The sequence below is a fragment of the Microcaecilia unicolor genome, chromosome 6 (genome assembly GCF_901765095.1).
Source record: "Microcaecilia unicolor chromosome 6, aMicUni1.1, whole genome shotgun sequence".
NCBI classification, from domain to species: domain Eukaryota; kingdom Metazoa; phylum Chordata; class Amphibia; order Gymnophiona; family Siphonopidae; genus Microcaecilia; species Microcaecilia unicolor.
Window position 1 is genome coordinate 271929444 of NC_044036.1, and position 26855 is coordinate 271956298.

The window sequence follows — 26855 nt, forward strand, 5'->3', positions numbered from 1 at the left end:
GCAGAGGGAGCATGGAACAAGCGAAGCCGACAGGCGCGCGGCACCCCCCCAGCAGGTAAAAATGCACCTGGGGGGGTATCCTTTCGCCGGGGGTGGGGGGTCGCGCTGCACCCCGGGGGGGGGGGGGCGGGGGCGCATCTGCGATCCGCCCCGGGTGTCAGCCACCCTAGGAACGCCACTGCTGGGCTTCTACTTACAAGTGTGACGTACAGCATACTGTAAGCTATATGCATCCCTACCTCATTTAGGCACTTGCAGTTATGCCAACTCTGTGGCTGGTGTAATTACAGGTGGTGCCTAAATGTTAGGCATGCTAATACCAGGTTGTGCTAGTATTCCATAAAGGAACCTTGGCACCCAGGTTCCATTATAGAATAAGTTCTTTCCATGCTTCCTTGATGCTTATAAATTAAGGCTTTGGAGATAATGTGGTATACAGGCTTCTAAAAGATTGAATTGAATGCTGTTCTAAACCCTGAACTTAGGACCCCCCCTCTCAGTTTGCACTTCACTTTGTTCAGAAATTGTACAGAACCATGACATTTAAAGTTAATATTTACAGCTATGGGAACTCTTTGGCAGTAGTACAGTTATGTTCAAAGCAAGGCAACATTTCATTCATTGATTTATATATATTTATATTATTCCTTTCATTTTCATCTGACCAATCTTGATTCTAATTGTATAGCTGCCAAGGTTGTTCCAGCCCAAAAACAAAGAACAATTACGTTTCTTTTCAACCCACTTTCATGCTCTCTTTTACTTAACCAGACATCACCTTTGTGGGTCCTTGCCTTTGACTTGACAAATGCTTCCTTGTAAGCTGTTTTCTTTCCGTTTTAATCATGTCAACATGTTACAAGATATAGTTGTCATTAATAACCCCATATGTATCCATTTTTGCTATGCTTATGCCTATAACACTCAGCTGATCCTTGATTATTACTTAATTTCCATACCCAGCAGATGGGATCACATGCGTTTTTTAAATAATGATGCTTAAAGTTGTTTTGTATTCTGAACCCACAGGTTTCCAACTGGTTTGGTAACAAGAGAATCAGGTACAAGAAGAACATTGGAAAATTTCAGGAAGAAGCCAACCTTTACGCTGCAAAAACAGCTGTGACCGCAGCACATGCTGTAGCAGCAGCAGTTCAAAATAACCAGACAAACTCACCCACTACACCAAATTCCGGTATGTCCCAATCCTTCTTTTGTTTATCTATCTTGTAGTATTGTTTGGACGTGTTCAAGGATCTCTTCCAACTCTGTGAAGCATTGAGTTTACAAAAAGAATCTGAAAACATTCTAAGGGTAATTTTATAAAGCTTCTTCTATATGCGTTTTGTATGTGGAAGTAGGCTCTTATCAAATTGCACGTGGGTATACGCATGTAAAAAGTAAGTGCACTGCAAAAGATAGTGTCTGCTATTACACAGTCTGCACATAGGTATTCCCGGGGATATAGTCTGCAGAAGAGTTACGATGTATACTTCTTTTATTGTTATAAAATATGCATGTAAATGCATAGATGTACAGGTGTAAATTTTGCATGAGGGAATTTGTGCACTTTGAGGAGGGGGGGAGTGTTATTGTATGAACTTATTTTATAAGGGCACATAGGTACCTGTGTTACTTTTATAATATATTTACAGATAAACCACATTATCCAAATTAGAGGTGAATAGTTAAAATCAATCTCCCATAAAAACACCTCAAATGATTACAAGGTCCTAGAAGCTCATCTTTTAAACCATAGATATATATAAATGTATGCAAATGGACCATCATATATGGGGCATTGAGTAATCATTTCAACTCCAATCAAGCGCATCCAATAAATATAATAATTCGATTTAGTATGGTAATTTTGAATAACTTAGTAAATAGTAAATGGCAGTAAATAAAGACCTGCACTGTTAATCCAGTCTGCCAGCAAAGTGGCTAAAGTTGAATTTGGCACACTGCACAGGTTCCACTTCTTCATGATTAAACACCAGTATACTTAATCTCTGTCTCTCCTTGCCAGTTTTGGGGCACAGACCGTAGAAGTCTGCCCGGCACCAGTCCTACTTCCCAACTATTGGAGTTGCTGTCAAAGCGCACTCCAGCCTTGATCCTGATTGTTTTTGCCATTTACAAGACCCAGACCATAGAAGTATGTCTGGCATTTGTCCTACTCCCCAACCTCTGAAGCTGCTGTCAAAGCTCACTCCAGTTATGAGGTCATTTAAGTTTTGCTTTAATTGGAGTCCATCCTTTTTCTGTACAGTGTTCTTTTATGTTTATCCCATACATTCTTGAATTTCACCACCATTTTTGTATTCCTAATCTCCCAGGCATCCACCACCCTTTCTGTCTCCCACCCTGCAACCTAAACTCGTGACCTCTAGTTCTACCACTTCCCCAACTCTGAAAAAGATTAGTTTGCATATAAATACCTATATCATATCCCCCCCATACCTACTTTCCTCTACGGTATACATATTGAGGTCTTCAAGTCTCTTCTCATACATCTTTTGGCACAAACCCCATATCATTTTTGTCACCTTACTCTGAATCGTCTCTAGTCTTTTGATGTCCTTGATTAGATATGGCTTCCAAAATTGAACACAATACTCCAAATGGCACCTCATCAATGACTTGTACAAAGGCATTAACACCTCCTTTCTTCTACTGGGTATGTCTCTCTCTATGCAGCCTAGCATCCTTCTGGATACAGCTACTGCCTTGTCACATTCTTAAAATCAGTCTCTAATTAGACCTTATATATATTTACCTAAATAATTTTATCCACACTTATGATTTTGAGAATCAAAATTACAAAGCCCAAAAATAAAGACTATATTGCATTTTTGCCTCCTGGTTAACAACTACTGCACCAACACAATTGTATTTTGAGCTCTACAGTCTCTGTTCTTGGGTTTTGGTACTTAGATGAAATTTCTTCAAAATCTTAAGTGTGGATAAAATTATATATATATATATACACACACACATATAGATAGATAGATATCTAAGAACTAACTGAGCTACTTAAAATTGCAATATTGGACTGATGATAATATTCATTGGAGGTACTTGACTAGAATTGAAATGATATCACATTGCCCCATATATGATGGTCCATTTGCATACATTTATGTATATCTATGATTTAAGATGAACTTCAAGGGCCTTGTAATCATTTGAGGTGTTTTTGGTGGAGGTTGAATTTACAATATAGGCAGAAAGCTGGATCACATAGATTGTATTCAAAAGTATTATGTAGATAAAAAAATATCTTGTATTCAAAAGTATTATCGCTTGGTATCAAACAGAAAAACAATTCTTTAGAAAGGACCCAAAACATAATATGAACTGCCATACTAGTTCGGACCAAAAACCCATGAAACCCAGTGTCTTCTTTGCAACAGTGGCGAGAAACAAACAAACAAAAAAAAAAAGGTAGCGATTCCATGCTGCTTAACCCCAGTGATAAGCAGTGGCTTTCCCCAAGTCTAACCTTTTAATAATGGTTTATGGATTTTTTGTCCAGAAACCTTTTAAACCCAGGTACTGTAACAACGTTTATCACATCCTGTGGCACACTGCAGAACTTAATTGTATATTGAGTGAAAAAAAAAAAAACATATTCTCAGATTTGTTTTAAATGTGCTATTTAGTAACATCATGGCATGTCTCCTACTGTTTGTACCAATAAGCAGATAGCAAAACTCATTTGTAGTACCATAATCATAGGATAAAATGGGGATTAAATTAAAGAAATTCAGCTTAAATCAAAGTTGGAATTTACAGTAGAAGTATGGCAAAAATGAATGTCGCATTGCCAATGAATTTATTGTAGAAACATAGCTTCCACACTACTTCTATTGTGGTTTATGTGATCCAGCTTTTTATCTGTGTGTCTGCATCTGCTGGAATTCACCGCTTCTCTTTACATCATTACAATATATGCACTTCTGTGAAATTATCTCCTATATGAGGAAATATAAATATTAACTGCTTTTCAGAGACTTTTGTGCCATCTGTCTTACAGACAATCTTTAACTGTCTCCTCCTTCATGAAGCTATCAGGCGGCATTTCATTTCTAATAGTTACTTTCTGTGATTAGTCAGTACATATGTTTACTGTCAGTGTGTTCCTATGCTTACTTGTTAGAATTAAGACTTATTTGAATACATGGCAAATTCTGGGTGTGTGTATGTCACTGTTGGCAACCCCACTCAGTTGCCAAATTAATCTAATTCATAAAGTGAAATACAGTTTGTCAGAAGGCTCTGCCCCTTTCAATTTATGGAGACTGACAGGCAATATGGACCAATCAGCAAAACCATTTTAAATTTAAAAACTTGCTTTGATCCACAATCTTATCTGTGCATTTTTCCATGTTCCTTTAAGGAAAGAAAAAGAAACCATGCTTCATCCTCATTGCCAACATACAAAATGCAGTTCGTAATTCTGATAAGTTTTTAAAGATTTAGAGGCTTGTAAGTTACATTTTAGTGTTCAGTGCCTGTCAGGTAAACTCTGCTCAGACAAAGGAATATAGATGATATGCCAGTACCCACCATTAACTGCTTATTGCCTGAATCCTTAGAGAATATGACCTATATGAGAGCTCTAACTTTAAACCATTTTATTTCTTAATCTTATATGGTAGCACATTTACAGCCCTTTCATTCTGTTTTTAATGACTCATTATTACATTTGGAAATGCATACTTCCATTGCTTTGTTTTAATGCACTAGTCTGTTATTTCTTTTCCCATGGCTGTTTATTGGGCATTACCAGTTTTAGAGAACTTGAACATTTAAAACATAAATATTTAAAAATATATTGTATTCAAAAGTATTATCGCTTGGTATTAGATAGAAAAAAAACTCTTTAGAAAGGACCCAAAACATAATAAGAACTGCCATACTAGTTCGGACCAAAAACCCATGAAACCCAGTGTCTTCTTTGCAACAGTGGCCAGAAACAAACAAACAAAAAAAAAAGGTAGAGATTCCATGTTGCTTAACCCCAGTGATAAGCAGTGGCTTTCCCCAAGTCTAACCTTTTAATAACATCCAGAAACCTTTTAAACCCAGCTATTGTAACGTTTATCACGTCCTGTGGCAAACTGCAGAACTTAATTGTATGTTGAGTGAAAGAAAGAAAAATATATTCTCTGATTTGTTTTAAATATGCTATTTAGTAACATCATGGCATGCCCCCTACTGTTTGTACCAATAAGCAGATAGCAAAACCATAATCAGGATAAAATGGGGGATTAAATTAAAGAAATTCGGCTGAAAAGTTGGAATTTACATGTGTGTGGTTTTTTTTAGTTCATAGATATTTGAAGAAAACTTCAAAAAGTAATCATGTCCTCTGTTACACACTTCTCTTTTATTTTTCTCTCCCTCTCCCTCTTTTACTTTCATTTCCCTTCACTGAGCACCCTGGGGATATATTTGTAGCTCTCTGTTATTCAGCTACTGAACTCTTTCCTTTCCAGGTTCTTCTGGTTCTTTTAACCTCCCAAATTCTGGGGACATGTACATGAACATGCAGAGTCTGAATGGGGATTCTTACCAGGGGTCCCAAGTCGGAGCCAATGTGCAATCACAGGTAGGAGAAATGCCCCCAGACTAGGGCCTTTCTAGCAGGGTAGGGATTGGGCTAAAATTACCACCTTACTCTGAGTCTAATGAAACGTTCTGCACTTACACGCAGAATCTATACTGTTATTGCTTCTAAATGTGATTTATTACTGAATATCGATTACAAATAATAAACAAAGCAAATAAGGCTATTTTCTTAATGTCTGAAACCTTAAACTTTGTGAATGCATTCGGCTCTGGCTTGAGCTCATGGAAAGGGAGTGGGTCCGTATGACTTTAACAGACAATGTGGATGAAATATGCTTCCTTGCTTGTTTTCATGTGGTTTTATTTATGGAACAAAGGTTGTTTTTTTTCTCCCCTCCTAACAGTTTCAATCACATGTAACTACACTATTAAAAGTACATTCCAGTCTGATTCCGTTTTTTAAGTCAGTCACATTAGTCTGGACCTGCATCTTGCAGTATAACATGTAAGGTGTAATAACTGAGTTTACTGAAGTACCTGCATGTGCTCTATTTCCATAACCCACATTCTGTCGTGACACCTACAGAGCACAATATAAAATCGTCATACAGCAATTCCAGTTTGTGCAAAGAGGCTAGAGGATGTTTTCCGTAAAACTTTCAAACTGACTACGTCCACATTGCACCGTGACACGTCCATGCTTTCATTTCTAGGCCATTAACAAGAACCTAGGTTCTTTCTGATAATGTTACTTGTTGGGTTGCTCTGAAAATATGGAGCTGTAAGAGCTTTAGAGTACATAAGGTTGTGAAATTCTGCCAATCATTTGTGATGGATACAATAATTATGAGAGAGAAATTTGTGACACACAATTCAAAATGTTTCCAGTTGTAAGCTGTGCTGCTTTAGCAAATTTGTAATGATGCATTTTGTCTTGTCTTGCTAAGGTGGATACCCTGCGTCATGTTATCAATCAGACGGGCGGATACAATGATGGCTTGGGAGGAAATTCACTGTACAGTCCACATAACTTAAATGTGAGTACCCTTGGAAACAATGTTTTGAAGAGCATAAACACTGTGCAAGGTAAATAAAGTCATACTAATAAACATCTTAAGTACTATCTGTTTATCTTAAAACTGAAAAAAATATGTTATGCTGTGTTTATATAGTAAAATTGTGCTTGGTGTAATAGCTTAGTGCAGTGGTTCTTACACCTGTCCTGCCCTCCTAGTTGGATTTTCAGAATATTCACAGTGAATTCAAATGAGATCTATTTTCATATTCATTGTGGATATCCTACAAATTTGACTGGCTGTGGGATCAGCAGAACAGATATGAGAATAACTGACTTCATGGTTATTTTGTTGCACCAAAAGAGAGGATATTCAGATTCCATACTCAAATTCCTGTTCTTAAGTCTGGTGGGCAGCAGGTTTAAGGCAATTATTGCTCTCATGCCCAACTTGCTCTCATTCTCTCATTCCCAGCACAGGCAGCTCCTTGTGACTCTGGGCAAGTCACTTAACCCTCCATTGCCCACCGCATTGAGCCTGCCATGAGTGGGAAAGTGTGGGGTACAAATGTAACAAAAAAAAAAAAACTTGCATTAAGAGAACCGAATCCTGCATCTTGTACCAGAATAGATTGCTACAGTAACTCATCTATCTGTGCAAGGAGATATGGGAGAAAAAATATATATTAGACTGTCCATAATGTGGTACCTAGTAAGAGGCACCAATGCTTATTAAACCTGTACTTAAGATTATGTTTTTATAAGTTATGTGAACACCATCCTCAAGTACTACATCGACTTATATCGCAGCTCCCAAAATATTGGATGTGAAAAGGATCTACTTAGTCACCAGTTTTCCCCCTGTGCTGATGCTTTGTTTGCAAATGCTGAATTGAGGATGGTGCTTGTAAACAAACCTTAGCAAGAGTACTGGGTCACAACCATTACTGAAAATATATATATTTTTTAAAAGTATTTTGAATCACTGACTTTCTGCTGCTTGGGTCCCTGTTTCTTTTAAAGGCAGATCGGTGCCTATATAGGAGAAGTTGTCCTAACCCAAACTAGTATGCCAGTGAGGGTAATTAGCCAGTCACCGGGCCCTCTGTCAAGGGAAGTATTGCTGCCTAGGAAAAGGAATTTGACACAAGATGAGAAAATGTTTAGGTTTTTTTCAGCTGCCATTTAAATTGTGAAGCTTCAAGAGTCTCCTGTCAGCTAGATCTGTCTGAAACATTTAGCTGATTGACTGACAAGAACATTCCATTTTTTTATGATCAAAATTATGGGATTTATGTATCAATAATGCTGTCTTTTGAGTGTGATTCACCCTTCTTTTTTTGGCATCCAGAGGGCAAATGGTGGGAAAACTCCATACTGCAGATATTTGTGAGGTGTTTGGCAAAAAAGAAAAAAATATTTGTCATTGTTTGATAAGAAAAGATTTTCAGCCTGCATGGCAGCACTACCCCTTTAACACTTTCTATTATTATATCCACAAATATATATATTAAAAAAATCACCCACATTTATGCAGACATGGTTTTTTTTTTTTTTTTTTTTTGGGGGGGGGGGGGGGTGTGTACTGGAGGCTGATATAAGTCTGGGCCAGAGCAATGATGTAGTCACAATGTCTCTTTATTCTGTGGAAGCAAATTTCATTCATTTAAAACATTTTTACTCTCTGTGGGGGAAAAATAATCCCTTACTGCAGCAAATAATACCCGTAGTAGAATTTTAACACCATATGCTTATTTTTAATCACAATTTAAACTATTTTATGCAAAAGTTACTTTTAAAGGGCTAGTGCTACTGCACTATCAGGAATATGGTACTTCCAAATCATGAATTTCTACATTATATCATATGACAATCCCACCACTTCTCTTTTGTATGCTAAACTTTCTTGTCTTTTCAGTTATGACCATACACTTATTTCTCTAGGGCACACATTTAGGTATAAGTTTCTTGCATGTAGAAAGTTGGTGGAATGTAATTAAATGTAAGAAACTCCTGTTCTGTTTGTCTTGTTGGGCAGACTGGATGGGCCATGCATGTCTTTTTCTGCCGTCATCTACTATGTTACTATGTTACTATGATATAATACAGACGTTCAAATATCTGAACGGTATTAATCCGCAAATGAACCTTTTCCGGAGATGGGAAGGCGGTAGAACTAGAGGGCATGATATGAGATTGAAGGGGGGCAGACTCAAGAAAAATGTCAGGAAGTATTTTTTCATGGAGAGAGTGGTGGATGCTTGGAATGCTCTTCCCATGGGAGGTGGTGGAGAGGAAAACGGTAACGGAATTCAAACATGCATGGGATAAACATAAAGGAATCCTGTTCCGAGGGAATGGATCCTCAGAAGCTTAGCCGAGATTGGGTGGCAGAGCCGGTGGTGGGAGGTGGGGCTGGTTGGGAGGCGGGGATATTGCTGGGCAGACTTATACGGTCTGTGCCAGAGCCGGTGGTTGGGAGGCAGGGATAGTGCTGGGCGGACTTATACGGTCTGTTCCCTGAAAATGACAGATACAAATCAAGGTAAGGTATACACAAAAAGTAGCACATATGAGTTTATCTTGTTGGGCAGACTGGATGGACCGTGCAGGTCTTTTTCTGCCGTCATCTACTATGTTACTATGTTACCTTTCATCTTCATAGAGAGAACACATCGTTAGTACCATAGCTCCTCAGGACTGTAGAAAGATCAGATGATGTACTTTTTAAGTACGGTTTACTCACATGGACTGTTTATAGTACTTCTTTATATTATTAAATACATTCAATTTTGTAACATAAGCCAAAATAGATATGTTACTAACATCCCTCATGCCCCACAAAATACACTTCTCCTTTCCATTAATCAGTCATATTGTTTCTGTTGAACACATGGCATGTATTAAATACCAACACATACAAGAAATATATGAACTAGAAAGGACTTAGGGGTCTGAGTAACAGTGGCGTAGCTACGTGGGAGCCTGGGCCCCCCCCCCCCCCAAATTTCCTCTGCAACCCAACCCCCGCCAGCTGAAGCATTGTCCGGCTTCAGTCTCCGGCGTGTTGCCTGCCCTGCTCGGTCTTTCTCTCATGCCCGGCACACTAGTTTTAGTGAAACTGAGCATGCGGCAGAGCAGCAGACCAATATATACCCCCTCCCCACCTCGGGCTCTGGCCCCCTCTTACTGCAAGGTCTGGCTACGTCCCTGCTGAGTAATAAATCATGATGCATAATGTTGATGTCCTAACTCTTCCAATATGGTGGTAGTACACTGAAGATAGGTAGGTTAGAATCTGTTTATTATTATTTGAAACAAAGGGTACAAACATAACATGTTTTAATGCGTTTGATAGTGAATCCTGTATTTTGTAAACCACCTTGATTCCCTATCTTGGGCTAGAGGGAGCAGTTTGTAAGATTTTATAAATAAATATTTCATTGAGAAAAAATATATATTTGACATGTAGGGGCAGATATTCAGGGGTCTGATAGTTCACCAGATATTCAAAGAATATAAGTCGGGTCACTGAATAAATCTGGTTAATCAGATCATTTTTTCTATTAACTTTAGAAAAAGTTAATTGTTCAGACCAACTTAATCACTTAACTTGATTAGATAGCTTTATGCAGTTAGTGTAAGCGTGCTCTGGGCCTGCCTATCTCCCTTCCCTCTTAAATTTTGTTGGCTGGACCAAAGTGAACCAATCTGGAGAATTCAGTTTTGAAAAGGTAAATTTTGAACAGATAATTCCTGGTGTTATACACAAATCTTTTGAATTTTGACCCAAGAGATGGTGATTTTCAGAAGCGTTTGTGCAGCCAACACAGTGCCTTACTTGAAGAGATGGGCTAGCTTGTGCTTGAAGTATTATTTATTTATTAGGATTTATTTACCGCCTTTTTGAAGGAATTCACTCAAGGCGGTGTACAGTAAGAATAGATCAAACATGAACAATAGACAATTACAGCAGTAAAAAATATTCAAAAACAACATGGCATGGTATACTACTTACAATGTCAACACAATACATAATAGAACATTATAATTGATAGTGAAAGGTAAAGCAAAGATGTAACATGTAAGGAAGTAGGAAGAGTTAGAAAGTAAGGTGATTAATTTAAAGAAGTGGAGGAGTGGCCTAGTGGTTAGGGTGGTGGACTTTGGTCCTGTGGAACTGAGGAACTGAGTTCAATTCCCACTTCAGGCACAGGCAGCTCCTTGTGACTCTGGACAAGTCACTTAACTCTCCATTGCCCCATGTAAGCCGCATTGAGCCTGCCATGAGTGGGAAAGCACGGGGTACAAATGTAACAAAAACAAAGTTGCACATGAGGTCAGAGAAATGGTTAAAAATTATCTCAGCTAGGGTAGGAGTGGATAAACATATCCTGCTGTGGTATATGCAGCCCAAGTCACTCCTTGTGTGTGTGTGTGTGTGAGTGAGACTAACAAGTTAGTTACTTCTTCTATTAAAGGCCTGGTTGAAGAGCCAAGCTTTCACCTGCTTCCTGAAGTAGAGATAGTCTTGTGTTAAGCGCAGCCTTTCAGGCAGTGCATTCCAGAGTGTGGGGGCTACTCCGGAGAAGACTCGCTTGCGGGTATCACATCATGTAATGTCCTTTGGAGAGGGTATGGTTAGTGAAGTCCTTGGAAGGACCTTAGTGTCCTTGGCGTGTGGAGGATCATCCTATTTTTCAGGTACTCAGGGCCATTTCCTTTCAGGGCCTTGAAGATCAAACAGAGTTTTAAATTTAGCCCTGCATTGTACTGGTAGCCAATGAAGTTTTTGCAAAAATGGTAGAAGTATGTTAAGCTTATGTAACCCATATACTTGTACTAGACTGAGTGGAAACATTTCTTGGGTAGATGGGGAAGCCATTTGCATTTACATGCAATATTTAGAAATTTTTAATGCATGTGCATTCCTCTACCCTTAAAAATCTTTTATTTATTATTAAGGAGAATAAGTAGAGGTTGACAGTGTGCTGTGGAGGTCTTGTGGCCCATCTGCATATTCCTCCCAGCATTCTCCGGGGTTATTCCCAGGTCCACTCTGATCCATTCGGGGCTGTTGTTCCAGGTGCTGTGTGCCATCAGGCATGTGAAACATTTTATCTCAGAGTAGCAAGAGAGAGGGTAAAACAGAACACAAATACAAACAACCCAAAAAATTGCGCAGTTGGGCCTTCAAGCCTGATTTGGAATTTTTTTCAACCGACGGTGTTTTACATGTACAAGTGTGCATTGATATTCATATTGGGAGAAATACACATGATTAGGAGCCTGTTTTGACAGTGTTCTGTTTTATGCCTTTTAAGACGATTTGGACTCCTGAGGCAGGCATTTTTACACAAAAACATGGCCCGTGTCGGGTCCCAGCAATAAAGGACTCCTGTTGTCTCAGTTTTGAAAACATTTTATCTCTACAGGTTTTTATTTTCCTTTTCCAATTCTTAATGGCTCCAGTACAATTTCTCTTCTTGATACTGACTTTTCCCAATCTCTCTCTTCATCTGAAATCACTATTTACTCTCAGGACCACATTGCCCAACTTCAGCTTTCATCACCTCACCATCTCTTTTGTCTTCTCCCTTATTCTCAGCTCTGAAGCTTCAATATTTTTTTCCTTTCATTCAACCATCTCCATTCTATCTCAATGCATCTCACACTGTCGCCATGCCTCTCCTACTCTTCTCCGTAATCTCTTGCTACTTCTTCTCTGCTGGGGATATCAGTCCCAATCCTGGTCCTCCAAATCAGTTTTTGCCCTACTCATGCAGGTCACCCCAAAATATCTCCAATCTTATTTCTGTTACTGTCCTTTCTCCTCCTTCTCTTCCTTTCTCATGTGCCCTGTGGAATGCCTGCTCTGTCTCCAACAAGTTTCTCTACATCCACCACATCTTTATCTCCATACTCTCCATCTGCTTGCACTAACTGAGACATGGCATTGCCCTGAAGACCTCTTCTTTTCTCCATCTATACTTATTCCCTTGGTTCTCTGATCTCCTCCCATGATTTTCAGTATCATCTTTATGCTGATGACTCCCAGATCTACCTCTCCACGCCAGAAATTTCAGAAGGAATCTAGGCCCAAGTCTCAGCCTGCCTTTCTGACATTGCTGCCTGGATGTCTTATCGCTATCTTAAACTACACATGGCCAAGACTACTTCTCCTCATCCCCTATTCTCTGTTTCTGTGGATAACGCTCTCATCCTTCTTGTCTTGTCAGCTCACAACCTTGGGGTCATCTTTGACTCCTTTCTCTCTTTCTCTGCATATATCCAATTAAATCCATGTTTCTTTCTCTATAATATCACCAAACTTTGTCCCTTCCTTTTTAGCATACTACCAAAAACCTTATCCACACTCTTTATCACCTCACGCTTAGACTACTGCAACTTGCTTTTCACAGGTCTCCCAGTAAACTCTCTCTTTACCCTTCAATCTGTTCAAACTTCTGCTGCATAACTCATATTCTGCAAGTGTTGGTACCTCACATTAGCCCTCTCCTCAAGTCACTTCCTTGGCTCCCTATATGCTTCTGCACACAGTTTAAATTCTTCTTATTGACTTACAAGTGCATTCACTCTGCAGCTGCTCATTACCTCTCCACTCTTATCTCTCCCTACACTCCTCCCCGGAAACTCCATTCATCAGGTAAATCTCTCTTATCTGTACCCTTCTCCTCCGCTGCTCCTTTTATCTTGTTGCATTGTATGGAATAGACTTCCTGAGTTGGTACGTTAAGCTCAGTCGCTGGCCGTATTCCAATCTAGGCTAAAAGCTTCACCTTTTTGAGGCTGCTCACTTGTTCAGTACTCATGTCTGTTTTATGATTCCCACTATAAATAATTCCCTAATCCCTTATTTGTCCTGTTTGTCTGTCTTTGATTAGATTTTAAGCTCTGTTGAGCAGGGACTGTCTCTTACATGTTTAGTGTACAGTGCTGTGTACGTCTAGTAGTGCTATACAAATGATTAGTAGTAGATAATGATATGGTAAATCACAAGTTAAGTACCCAAGAAATGCCATACTTAAACTTTTGCTTAAAACTTTAAGGTGCTAGCATGCACCTAGTGCAGCTTAACAAGCCAATCAGCACTGATAATTTCACTTATCAATTATTGACACTAATTGGCATTAGTTAGAATTCACACACATAACTGTCTAAATGTGTACTATAAAGTGATGCACGTAAATTGTAAGACACGGATCTGGCCCTAGAAAGGTATCACTCTCTATGGGCCAGATTTACTATATATCATGCCTAAATAAATGTTATTTTGTTTATGATATCATTGACATGGGCACAATATTGAGCAACCTCTTTGACTGTGTCCAGGCAGGGTTAATTTCCACTGGGTATAGCACCCACAATCATTTTGAAAAGTTGGCTCCTATGATCTTGATGGTGCTGTGTTTTTTGCCCCCCAAACTAGTTGCTCTAAGGAAAAGAATTGAGTTTTGGGAAACTATTTAAAGAATTACAGAGATGACTTATGAATCATATTTACATTTAATGATGACTGCGTGTCTGAAATACTGCTCAGTGCAGACTATGTAGGGTGTGAATCATTAATCCCCATTTACTAAGCCGCGTGGCAATGCCGACACAGTCCATTCAAAGTGAATGGGCTGTGTTGGCATTAGTGCACCATAACTGCTAGCGTGGCTTAGTAAACAGGGGGTTAAGTGTTTGTGCTTGGGAGCCTTCATAAGTAGTCCTTGTGAAATAGTCCCCACAAACTTCTTGAAATGACACTGAAACCTAATTATCTACTCAGATTGTTCTCTCCAGCATCCCTCACACCATTGATTCTACTTCCTCCTTATTCAAAGTGGCTTGTGATCAGAGTTGGGGAGTACTCTGGAAACAGAGCTGCTTACGCCTTGTAGCGCTATAGAAATGCTAAATAGTAGTGGTAGTAGAGAACAGCATATGCTGACAAAACGAAAACGCAAAGGAATTTTTTTTTTTAATTATTTTTGGCTGGGGCAAAACAGGGAACTTTAAAGTCTTAAAAGGTTTGCAACATAGCATGCCAGTCAATACTGATGATTTACAAGTGATTGATGATGTTCAATTGTAACAAGGAAAAAAGCCATTAAATACTCAAATGTTTTTACATTTCAAATGTCAAATCTTTTTTTTTATTTGGGGAGGGGGGAGTTATAAATAACTCCAAATAACCCACAACAATCCATATAAAAAGGCTTTTAGTTCCATTTCTCGTTTTTCATTGAAGTATTTTGAAATGCTTCAGAGAATTTGCGATATCCTTATCAACATGATAAAATATGAAACTGTGATTGCCTGCAGCATTTTGCAGACATGAATTCCATCTTCACTGATGAGACTTGATAAGGCGCTGTTTTATAATACAGTGCATAATCTCAAACCACCAGAGTAAGGATTAATTTATTGGAGAAAAAAAGAGAATGCTTGCTGACAACCTTTCCTCTAGCTGCCAGACAGAGTAGAAATATTGTACATTTGTTGTTTATAAATTTTGATAAAAAAAATGAAATTGATGTTTCCTTCAGATAGAATGTCATTAGGAAAACTCTTTTGTAGATAAGAGTCTTTCTCCAAATAGATTTTCATATCTATATAAAAAAGTAGTTTACATATCTCCCTATTTAGAACATCATTCTTTATATCAGAAATTCTATATCCATAACTACTAAGACCTTACAATGGGTGACTTAGCCAAGAATTCCACGTTTTGTTTGAATGGCAGCATTTTAATATTATATTTAATATTTATCATACAGTGAGAGAGTATGCAATATCTGCAATGCAAAAAGCCAGGAAGAATTTACAATAAAACATATACTTCTTTTGTCATGGGAAAAATTTTATTTTATTTTTGTTACATTTGTACCCCGCGCTTTCCCACTCATGGTAGGCTCAATGCAGCTTACATATTGTATACAGGTACTTATTTGTACCTGGGGCAATGGAGGGTTAAGTGACTTTCACAGAGTCACAAGGAGCTGCCTGTGCCTGAAGTGGGAATCAAACTCAGTTCCCCAGGACCAAAGTCCACCACCCTAACCACTAGGCCACTCCTCATGCTTGTTTTTGCAAGTAGAATATTGGACATTTGCTCTTTCTGTGTTCTATTAGGTAACCTACTCTATATTCACATTTGGCCTTAAGCATAAGAAATGTAGGCAACTGCCTAGAGTGGCAATTTGTTTTTTAAGGAGCCAATTTAGGGCAGTGGTAAAATCTCGTTATGAAGTCATACCTAGCCTGTCAGTAGCATGAGGTGGTCGGGGGGAATCCAGGACTGTATCAACTGTGTTGGGCAATTCTGTTTGGCCAGCTACCACCCCTTGGTGTAAAATGTGAATGGGGGAGGGGATTACAAGTTATACATTCCTTATCATCCTACTAGATCAGTCCAGACAAGTAGGTTGTGCTCCCTAACCAATAGATGAAGGCAGAAAACCACTGAGCTTTCAGTGATATCAGCAGTATAAGGATTGGTACAATACTTAAACCTGCCAGTATTTCTCTGCCTCCAGCAGATTGTGCAGCTAGAGTTTCTTTCTCTCAGGCTGAACTCATCAGGCAAGAGCTACGGCCTGTAGTCCTCAGCTGAGTCCCTGGCCTAGTGGATTCTCAGGGGTCAATCTTTAGACCTTCACCCTGATTGAGCAGGGGAGTCTTCTCCCCAGGACCCCAACCCTCAGCCTGCAGGGCTTGGTGTGGCATTACCTTGTTCAGATCCTACAGGGCTATGCCTGGCACAGAGGTTGAGGGGGACTAGAGCATTGGTATATGGGCCTTAGCTTTGGTGAGAGGCTGACTACCAGTGTAGGCTAAAACTAGCATGGGTATTTGTTGGGGAGCTCTCCCATCAGTCTACTTCGCCCCCTCCTCCTCCCCTCCCTTACTATGGAGAGGTCTGCACTAGGAGAACAGCCCTTGTTAAAACCAGGCAGGTCGTGCCACACAATCTTTTATCTAAGACCAACTCAGTGTTTAAAAAAAATAGACACCAAGTGAAAGGAGTATGTATGCATGGGAGAGTCTGGTGGCTACCAATCTCAAATAGGCCAATTTCTAGGGCAGACCACGCTCTGTGGGATACTGCAGGGATCTGGTGTGGCCAAGTGAAGGTGCAGACTAGATGTGCAACCATGGGCTGTCTGTTTGGCACCAATGCTAATCTACTGCTGTGGACTGGAATGGCTCCCTTGAAAAAGTGGCCAGTGCTATGTTGCTATCACAGCTTTTGGGCAGCTGCTTTGAGCAAAGTACAGCAGTCAGCACTGTTGTTGAGGACTGCAGATTCCACTGCAGCTGGGTCTGATGTAAACAGAGCCTATAGGAGGACCTCAAGATACATAAGCACATAGGCTTCTGGGGGACTTGCTCATTTCCTGGCCCCCTGGCCACAGTGGAGGCCTTGGTGGACTAGCCATCAGGGGGCAGGGAGGACTAGATTGCACCCAAAGATGTCATTCAACTTTTCCTGCATGGTAAATGGGGTTTGGCAAATAGTTTTTTTTCACCTTCTTCTTATTAGCTTGTACCCCATCCCTAGAAGACGTAGAGCATGGTTCTACCCCAGAGGGTAGCTGGCTGTAAGGCAGCCACAGCGATACTTCTGTTCTGTACTCACAGATGAAGGGCCAGGAATAAGACCCCAAAAGACAAACACAATTAGGAATACTTCTGTTCTGTACTCACAGATGAAGGGCCAGGAATAAGACCCCAAAAGACAAACACAATTAGGAATGGAAATATGGTAGACCTTGAACAATTTTTAGAGGACTGTGATCATGAGAAGCTAGCTAAACTAAATGTGGACAGATCAGTGGGGCCAAATGACATACATCTGAGGGGAAAGGTGAAGGGTCATGGATTTGATATAACACCTTTCTGTGGTACAATCAAAGTGGCTTACATACATTATATGCAGGTATTTTCTCTGTCTCTAGTGGGGCTCATAACATCAGACCTCCTTGAAGCACAAAACCAGGAGCTCTAGATCAGAGGCACCATGAAGCGTCGGCACAGAGAGGGCTGCTTCCCTCTATAGAGTCAGTGCCGATGCAACAGTCTCCCTAGAGTTGGAACTAGATCTCTGGCTCCATCATCTTCTCAGGCTGTCACTGTACCAGCCCCAACCCCACCTTTATCAGTGCCTGCCCTTGAAGAGCAGTTCTGGGCCACACTGCAGGAGAAGCTGGAGCACATCTTGGCTCAGTATGACACTGAGGCATAGAGGGTGTTGTTGCCATCCATGGTGTCACCCCAGCCAATTCTGGAGGCCCATGCCTTGCCTGTTTGCCATTTTGTCAATTCTGGTGTCCTGCTGGGCAATGGAGCTGGTGCCCGCCCATCAGAGGTGGACACATCCCTTGACACTCTCATCCAGTCAGCCAGTCCATGAGGAATATTTTGCTGAGTCTGATATGGACCATTCTTGAGCTTCTCGGGTAGAACCCAAGGAACTCTTGCTCTGCCCTCAGACCCCTCCCCACCTTAGGAAGGGAGGAAGTGTCCTTCAGATGAGCAGTTTTTTGAAGGACATCCCATTTAAGTTGGAGGTCAAGCCCAGGGCTAAGATTTTGGATATTCGTGTATATGATACCCTCCCAAGGAGGCTGTGACAGTGCATGCACAGCATCCTTCAGGTGGTGCAGATGAGGAATTAAGAGACACCCCCCCCCCCCTGTGCAGCTGATCCATAAGAAGGCGGACTCCATGTACACAGTCCACAAGGCTCCCAGATCCAAGAAGCAGTAGCTTCCTCACCATTCCATGATGGTTGAATCCACCTCCAAAAGGGCCAGAAGCTCCAGAACCCACACCTTGGTGCCCCTGTGGAAGGATGCTCAAACCTTTGGGAGGAAACATTTTTCAGGGCTCTATGCTTATTTCCTGCATACAGTCCTACCAGATCTACATGAGCCTTCACTTGAATGACTTGATGTGTAGTGTGTCAGAGTTCTCAGACAGTTCAGCTCCAGAGCAGGCCACAGAGCTCCACGAAGCAGGAGTGCCAAAATCACATGGCATGGGCAACCTATGTTTTTTGACATGGTATCCAGAGTCTCTGCCTTAGAGATTGGCATGTGCAGATTCATCTGCCTGCATATTTTAGTGGTTCAGGAGAATCTTGTGGATGTCCCTTGTTGAAGAGATAATCTTTTATGAGGACAAGATGGAGTAGATCACTGATCTTATCACGAAACATGCTGATGCCATCAAGTCCCTAATCTCAACCCATTCCTGTGGCCTCTACTTTTTGGAGGTTTTCAGGTGGTGCTCAGAGGAGGACTTCACTCTTAAAGGCATAGGTTCACTCCTTCTACCCATCTCCTCCCCCCCCCTCAGCAATTCCAGGGTCACTGCACCTGCCCTCAGCAGCAGTGGGCCCAAAAGCCCCAATTGGGCCCCCAGTCGAAACATGGGGTGATCTTTTGAATGGCTCCCTGAGAGCACAGCCACTGTAAAAGTGACCATCCCAGACAACCTCCTGGTGGGAGGGACACTGAATTTTTTTTCATTAAAGACGGCTTATTGTAATCTCAGACCAGTAGGGTTCTCAGAATAGTCTGCAAGAGTTAGTCTGTTCATTAACAAGAGCTCCTTCCAAATTGCCCACCGAGAACATCAAGATTCAGCTCTCAAGACCAGGACTGGTTTACAGAGGAACTCTATTGCTTCTGCAGGCCCATGCGGTCGAGCCTGTGCTAGCAGGAGAAGAAGAGATGGGATTTTATTCTAATTCCTTCCTCTTCCCCCTCCCCCTCCCAACATGGGAAGATTGCATCTTGTCCTAGACTTAAGTGCTCTGAACAAGTCAAAGAAAAGTTCATGATGGTTTCCCTGGGAACCTTTCATCCCATGATTCAGGCAAATAATTGGCTATGCTCTAGACTTAAAGAATACTTACACCCACATACTGAAATATCCCAGTTACCAGTTTTCTAGTAGAGAAGCACCATAATCAGTATTGCATTCTGCCTTTTGACCTCACATCTGTCTCCAAAGTCTTCACAAAATGCCTTGCAGTAGTCAGTGTTGCTATGCAGACTGGAGGAGTGCATGTGTTTTCTACTTGAGCAACTGGCTGGTAAAGAGACTTCAAAGGAATGTGCTCAGGAATCAATGTGGAGAACTACTCGGGTGCTGGAGTTACTAGGGTTCATGATCAACTACCCAAAGTCTCACCTCCTTCCTGTTCAGCAATTGGAGTTCAATAGAGCCCTGCTAGGCGAGGTTCAGGCTCGAGCCTATCTACTAGTTATTGGCGAGGTCCCACTTGGAGTATTGTGTACAGTTTTAGAGGCTGTATCTCGCTAAGAATGTAAGAAAGACTTGAAAGTGATTCAAAGGAAGGCGACACAAATGGTATGGGGGTTTGTGCCACAAGACATATGAGAAGAGACTTGATGACCTGAAGATGTATTTATCCTAGAGGAAAGGAGAGATAGGGGTGGTATGATACATTCATTACTTGCAGGGCTGGTCTTCGGCAGGAGCAACAGGAGTGGTTGCATGGGGCCTCGTGCGCCCAAGGGTCCTGTGGCACCCTTAGCATCTCTCTCCCGCTCCCTGCTTCAGCCATCATTAACATCTCCTATTCTCAATCTAACTGCCGTTGTCAGCTCTCTGCTACTCCCTTTTGGCTCCCTACAGTGCTGCCTTCTTCAATTCAGGCTGCCGGCAATGTCAGCGAGGTAAGCATACTTCCTTTGGCGGCCCAGAAGCTTTCTCTCCTTCAATTTCCTGTTCCGCATAGGTGGGATGCTGCAGCAGAGGGAGAGCTTCCAGGGCCACCAAAGACAGTGTGCTTACCTCACTGATGCTACCGCCCCTCAGCGACCGAAAAATTGAAGAATGTGGTAGTGCTGCAAGCCGGAACTAAAAGAGCGGGTAGGAGAGAGCTAAAAGTGATTAGATTGAGACAGCCGCTGAAGCCCATGAGGTTGGTCTCCCTTTCCCTCTCCTCTGCACACCCCTCATCCCCTTTTCCAAACAAAGCAAGTAAATCTGTGAGCTGCTGTATCCACATTGTCGCTCTTTATTGTTGGCAGTATTTTTATTGGGCCTCACTTATATTTTCAAAGATGCCAGCTTTGTAGCATATGGATGTATACAGAGGACTTATTGGTTTCATCTAATTAGTTCTAAAACATAATCATTGTGTCATTTGGAGGGGCTGGTTTATAGGGACTATTCTGATGTTTACACCTAGTAAAGGGCCACCAAAGCAGACATTATGAGTTATCAGGTGCTTAACAATCAGACTTACTATTTATAAGTACAGTTTAGAAAAGTCATTAATTAGGTCGAGACCTGGGAGCATTTAACATCTTTTTTTTCCTGTGCCTACATCAAAAGAAAAATTGGCATGTGGGAACTTGCTCCTTTTGCTTTGTGGAATGCAGTGGTATATTATAAAAATGCACCTGCCTTTTTTTATTACAACAGAGAAGATATTGAATAAAGAGGGAAGGGTTTTCTTCGTGCAGAACTGTCCAGAGTCAGTCTAAATGTGCCAACATTGTCCAGTTCAGCACACTATTAGCCACCAAGTTCATACAACATTAATTATGTTCAGTGGAAAATGGTAAAATTATGTCTTACCTGATAATTTTGTTTCCTTTAACGCAGCAGATGAATCCAGGAACTAGTGGGTTAAGTCTGCCTACCAGCAAGTGGAGATAGAGATAAGCAAACTAAAGGCAGTGATGCCAGACGGCCAGCTCCTTCCTCAGTTAGTATGTCATTCGTAAGCATTTGCCAAGGCCAAAAATATGAAACCAATAACAACCAGAAACCATCCTCACTATGAAAAACAGAGAACCAAATAAGAACTTCAAAATAACTGCAACTTGATCCAGAAATCGGAATCCTTTCCGTGTTCCCATATCTGTCTGAACTCTGCAAAAGAGAACCTGGAAGGAAAAAATAGCCACACTGCACGGAAAATGAAAAAACCGTCAACTGAACTAGGGAGGGATCCTGGATTTATCTGCTGCGTTAAAGGAAAGAAAATTATCAGGTAAGACATAATTTTACCTTCCTTGTCACTTGCAGCAGATGAATCCAGGAACTGGTGGGATGTACCAAAGCATTCCTTAAGTAGGGTGGAAAGCCGACGCTCCCCGCGCCAACACTCCCGCCCCAAAACTCGCATCCTCCCGAGCAGACACATCTAGCCTGATGGGACGCCCAAGTAGCCACCCGAAAATCTCTTCCAGAGATAAGGCCTCCACCTCTGCCCAAGAAGCCTTCTGTGCCCGAGTAGAATGCGCCTTCAGGGCCACTGGATATGCCCGCCCTTGTAGCAGATACGCCACTCCAATGGCTTCCTTAATCCAGCGAGCAATGGAAGCTTTAGAAGCCGCCTCACCTCTTTTTGATCCTGACAAGACATAATCCGAGCGTCGAAACTCGTTAGAGATCTGCAAGTACCGAAACAAGGCTCTCCGTAAGTCCAGGAAACGTAGCGAGGCAAACTCCCCCGGATAATCCTCTCTTCGAAAAGATGGAAGATAAACTGCCTGATTGACATGGAAAGCCGACCCACATTAGGTAGAAACGATGGCACCGTTCGGATCGACACCCCTGCTCCAGAAAACTGCAAAAAAGGATCTCTGCAAGACAAAGCCTGAATTTCAGAAATCCTCCTAGCCGAAGCAATGGCCACCAAAAACACTGTCTTAAGTGTTAGATCTTTCTCAGAAACCTTATTCAACGGCTCAAACGGTGGGGCCTGGAGAGCTCGCAGTACCACATTCAAATGCCATGCCGGGCACGGCTGCCGCAGAGGAGGCCAAAGCCAAAGAACCCCGCGTAGGAAACGGACTACATCAGAGTGAGCTGCTAAAGCGGAACTGTCCAGTTTGCCCCTAATACAAGCTAGCGCGGCCACCTGCACTCAAAGGGAATTATATGCCAATCCCTTTTGAAGACCATCCTGAAGGAACTCCAGAATAACCGGAATGTCCGCCCAAAAAGGCGATTCAGTACGCAAAGCACACCACGCCAAGAAAGCTTTCCACACTCGCGCGTATGCTGCTGAAGTAGACTGCTTCCGTGCCCCCGAAAGAGTGGCAATGACTGGTCCTGAAAATCCCTTCTTCCTCAGCTGCCGCCTCTCAATAGCCAGGCCGTAAGACCAAAGCGGGAGGGATTTTCCATCTGAACTGGCCCTTGATGCAGCAGATCGGGAACCACCGGAAGTCGCAATGGTGGCTCTGAGAGTGCTCGAACGAGATCCACATACCATGACCGTCGGGGCCAGTCCAGGGCCACTAGAATGACCGGCCCCCGATGCCACCCTATGCGGCAAAGAACTCTCCCTATCAGAGGCCATGGAGGAAAAACAAACAGTAGCTGTTCTGGCCATGGCTGGAGAAGAGCGTCCAATCCTGCGGATCCTGGCTGCCGTTTGCGGCTGAAGAACTGAGGAAATTTGGCATTGCAAGCCATAGCCACGAGATCCATTACTGGTCTTTCCCAATGTTGACAGATCAGCTGAAAAGCTGAGTCCAACAGCGTCCATTCCGCTGCGTCCAAAAGAGTCCGGCTGATAAAATCCACTTGAACATTGTCTTGACCTGCAATGTGCACTGCCGACAGACTCTGAACAAGCACTTCCGCCCATACTAGAAGACGAGATGCTTCCTCTGCCAAGGGAAGACTGCGAGTGCCTCCCTGCTGATTGATGTAGGCCACCATCGTGGTGTTGTCCGGGAATACACGAACCACCTGCCCCTGCAGAAGGTCCTGAAAACTCTGCAGCACATTCACGACTGCTCGCAATTCCATACGATTTATTGGCCAAGTCGCTTCGAGAGGGGTCCATGATCCCTGCGCTACTCGATGAAGACAATGGGCTCCCCAGCCCGCAAGGCTGGCATCTGTCACGGCTACCACCCAATTGGGAGATGCCAGAGAAACACCCTTTTGCAAATTGGCTGACTGGAGCCACCATGCGAGATTGTCCCTGGCCCGGCTCGACCAAGGAAGGCATTGTTGATAATCCAGCGATGTTGGCGACCATCTGCTCAAAAGGAAATTCTGAAGAGGCCGCATGTGAGCCCTTGCCCATGGAATGAACTCCAAGGTCGCCGTCATGGAACTGAGGAGCTGAACAAAGACCCACACTCGGGGAGCGCAATGACTCAATAAGGTCCGTACCTGAGAAAGCAATTTAATCCTTTGCCCCTCGGGGAGAAACACCTTCCCCCGCTTCGTATCGAATTGCACTCCAAGATACTCCAGACTCTGAGTAGGCACCAGATGACTCTTGTCCATATTGACCACCCAACCTAAGGATTGCAACACTGCAATCACTCGGTCGGTGACCACTCGACTCGCCTCTGCTGTCGTCACCCGAATCAGCCAGTCGTCGAGATATGGATGCACTCCAATCCCCTCCCTCTGCAGGAACGCCTCCACCACCACCATGACCTTGGAAAAAGTGCATGGGGCAGTGGCCATTCCGAAAAAGGAAGGGCCCGAAACTGGAAGTGCTGACCCAGCACCGCAAGTCTGAGAAATCTCTGATGGGGCTGCCAAATGGGAATATAATTCCCTCAAAGCGAGAGCCATCAAAAACTCACCTGGTTGAACAGCAGCAATAACTGCCTTTAATGTATCCCCATGCGGAAGTGACGAACCCGCAAAAACTGGTTTACTTTTCTGAGATCGAGAATAAGCCGAAAAGCCCCTCCCTTCTTTGGAACCACAAAGAAGATGGAGTACCGACCTGTGTGCCTTTTGAGAGGAGGAACAGGCACGATAGCCCCTATCCTTAGCAGGTCTCGCAAACAGTGCAGAACTGCTGTCCTCTTGGCCCACAATACAAAGCGGGACTCCAGAAAAAAGTCTGTGACGGGAGAGAAGAATTCTAGCTTGTAACCTTCTCGCACCACATCGAGGACCCACTGGTCCGAAGTAATTCTGGCCCACTCTGGAAGAAACAGAGAAAGCCGGCCACCGATCTGCTCTCCTTTCGAGTGGACCTGTGCCCCATCATCGAGAGGCCTGAGAAGGAGCCCCCTCAAGGGAGGGGGGTCCAGCCGGATGCTTCTCATTGCAAAAGGAAGAACGCTGCCCAAAACGAGGATGCTGAAAGGCTGCGTTGGACCGCCCCGGGCGATACCGTCGCGGCTCTCTAAAATGTGACCTCGAGGCTCCCTACCTGGAAATAGACTTGATTTGTCGAGTTCTTACATGCACATGGTTTTGCTTTTTAAACCCAAAGGTTTTCTGTGATAGCATTGTGCTTATTTGAATTAGATTTTCTGTAAAGTTTTGCTTGATTTGTCTTTATTTGAAATAACAAATTTTAAAATACATCTTGTCAACAAGGGGCGGAGCTAGGTGGGGGCAGGGGCCCCACTGAACTGGTCTGCACAGGGCCCCGCAACTGCTAAGACCGGCCCTGAGTATTTGAATAGTATTAATATGTAAACAAACTTTTTCCAGAGACGGGAAGGCAGTTACAAGGGGTCCGACAGGAATAATGTCACAGAAGGGGTGGTACATACCTGGAATATGCTCCCACAGGAGGTAGTAGATATGAAAACAGTAATGGAATTGAAAATTGTGTGGGATAAACACAAAGAAAACCTGTATGGAAAGAGAATGGAACCAAACAACCTAAGAAAGGGATCATTTTACTGAGGTGCGCTAATCATTAGTGTGCACTAAATGATGCCCCCCATTACATTCCTATGGGGTTAGGGGTTAGGTGGGCAGATGGTGAGGAAGAGGGTAAAGTGGAAGAGATGGAGAATGGATGCTAGGGATGTGGGAGAGACAGGGGCAATGGACTCTGGGGAAGAGAGAGAAAGAGGAAGAGGGCTGTGGAGTGGGGAGAGAGACAAAGGAAGGGGACAGGTCTTTGAAGGAGATATGAGAGGGTGGAAATGGGGAGGTAAAAGGGGGGGATGGGAACCTGGATAAGGTGGTAAGACATAAAAGAACTGGTTGCGGAGAAGGGATGAGTGACAGGGAAGGAACTGGAATTGGTGAGGGGATAAGAGGCAGAGGTAGATGAGGCTGGAGAAGGAATGAGTACAGAGAATGGAAACTGACTAGAAAATGGCTGAAAGATGGGAATAGGAGGCTGACAAAGGAATGAGAGACACAGGTGGAAATGGATGAACTAGAGAGGTAAGCATAGAGAAAAGAAGAATAAAATCTAGCTATAGGAAGATAAGAGAAATGGAGAAAAAAGGTGAAACCAAAGGATCAATGTCAGAGAGAGTTACAAAGGAGGGATAGAAGAAGACTGAAAGAATGAAGGAAAAAAAAATCAGAGAATTGAGATCCTGGAAAAAGACTTAAGAGAAAAACAAGCAAAAGCAATTGGCCAGGTCTAACCCAAACTGGAGAATAACATGATCAATTTTCAAATTTTAGAGCATGGCATATGTAAGCTTTGAAAATGGGTATTTCTTGCATTTTTTTCACTACAGAAGAAAATGCATTTCTGTTTCATTTTCTTCAGTGTTCACATGGTCTGTTTTTGGAATGTTTCCATTTCATTTTATTTGTATTTGCATATTTATTTATAGTCTCATTCTTTCTTAAGTGACATTCTATTTGTTCTATTGTAACCAAGGTGAGATATATCCAGTGATGTGCTGGAGCTGGCTCTCACCAGCTTGCCAGAGCCAGTTATTACATTTTCATGAATTTTTTGAGCCAGTTGTAGTGCTTGTCAGACCTAAGCAAAGTAGCTCTGCCATAAACAAAAGCGGTCACTACTCTCCAGCAAACAGAGGAGCGCGGCTGTACTCTCAGACCTTACTGCGAGCACTTTTTGATGTTACAGCTGATTGGCTCCACCAGCTACCCCCCTCTGCCACAGCATCAGGGGGCGGAAGTGACTTTTTTGCATGGTTTGCACCAGGAGAAACTCCCTTATATGGTGTGAAGCCCCGCCCAGCACATCCCAGGATACACTGGGCAGGGCTGGGTGCCGCCATTTTGCAGGTGGCGTCGAAGGAAGAGGAGGGAGGCAGGTTACTTCCCTCCTACAACTCAAGGTAGGGGGGTTGGGGGTAGGGGGATTGACAGCGGCCCACTGGACCACCAGGGATCCCTTACTAATGCTGGGGGGGGTTGGGGGGGCTGGAGACCCACTGGATCTCCAGCCCTCCCTGAACTGTGTTGGGGGGATCAGAGGTCCGCCGGACCTCCAAGCCCCCCTGTCGCTTGGGGGGGTCAGGTCATCGGTCGCCCACTGGGCCACCAGGAA

General features: G+C 42.7%; 1 protein-coding gene across 3 annotated transcripts in view; it reads left to right on the forward strand.

Moving 5' to 3' along the window:
- The window catches only part of PBX3 (PBX homeobox 3), a 411372-nt gene that overhangs the window by 370458 nt on the left and 14059 nt on the right, over positions 1-26855 (forward strand). For 2 of the 3 annotated variants that reach the window (XM_030207424.1, XM_030207426.1), the window contains 3 exons: positions 1030-1195; positions 5505-5617; positions 6525-6614. In XM_030207424.1, coding sequence (XP_030063284.1) covers positions 1030-1195; positions 5505-5617; positions 6525-6614 — 369 coding nt within the window. The remainder of the gene's footprint in view (positions 1-1029; positions 1196-5504; positions 5618-6524; positions 6615-26855) is intronic. The other variant, XM_030207425.1, reaches the window with a different exon arrangement.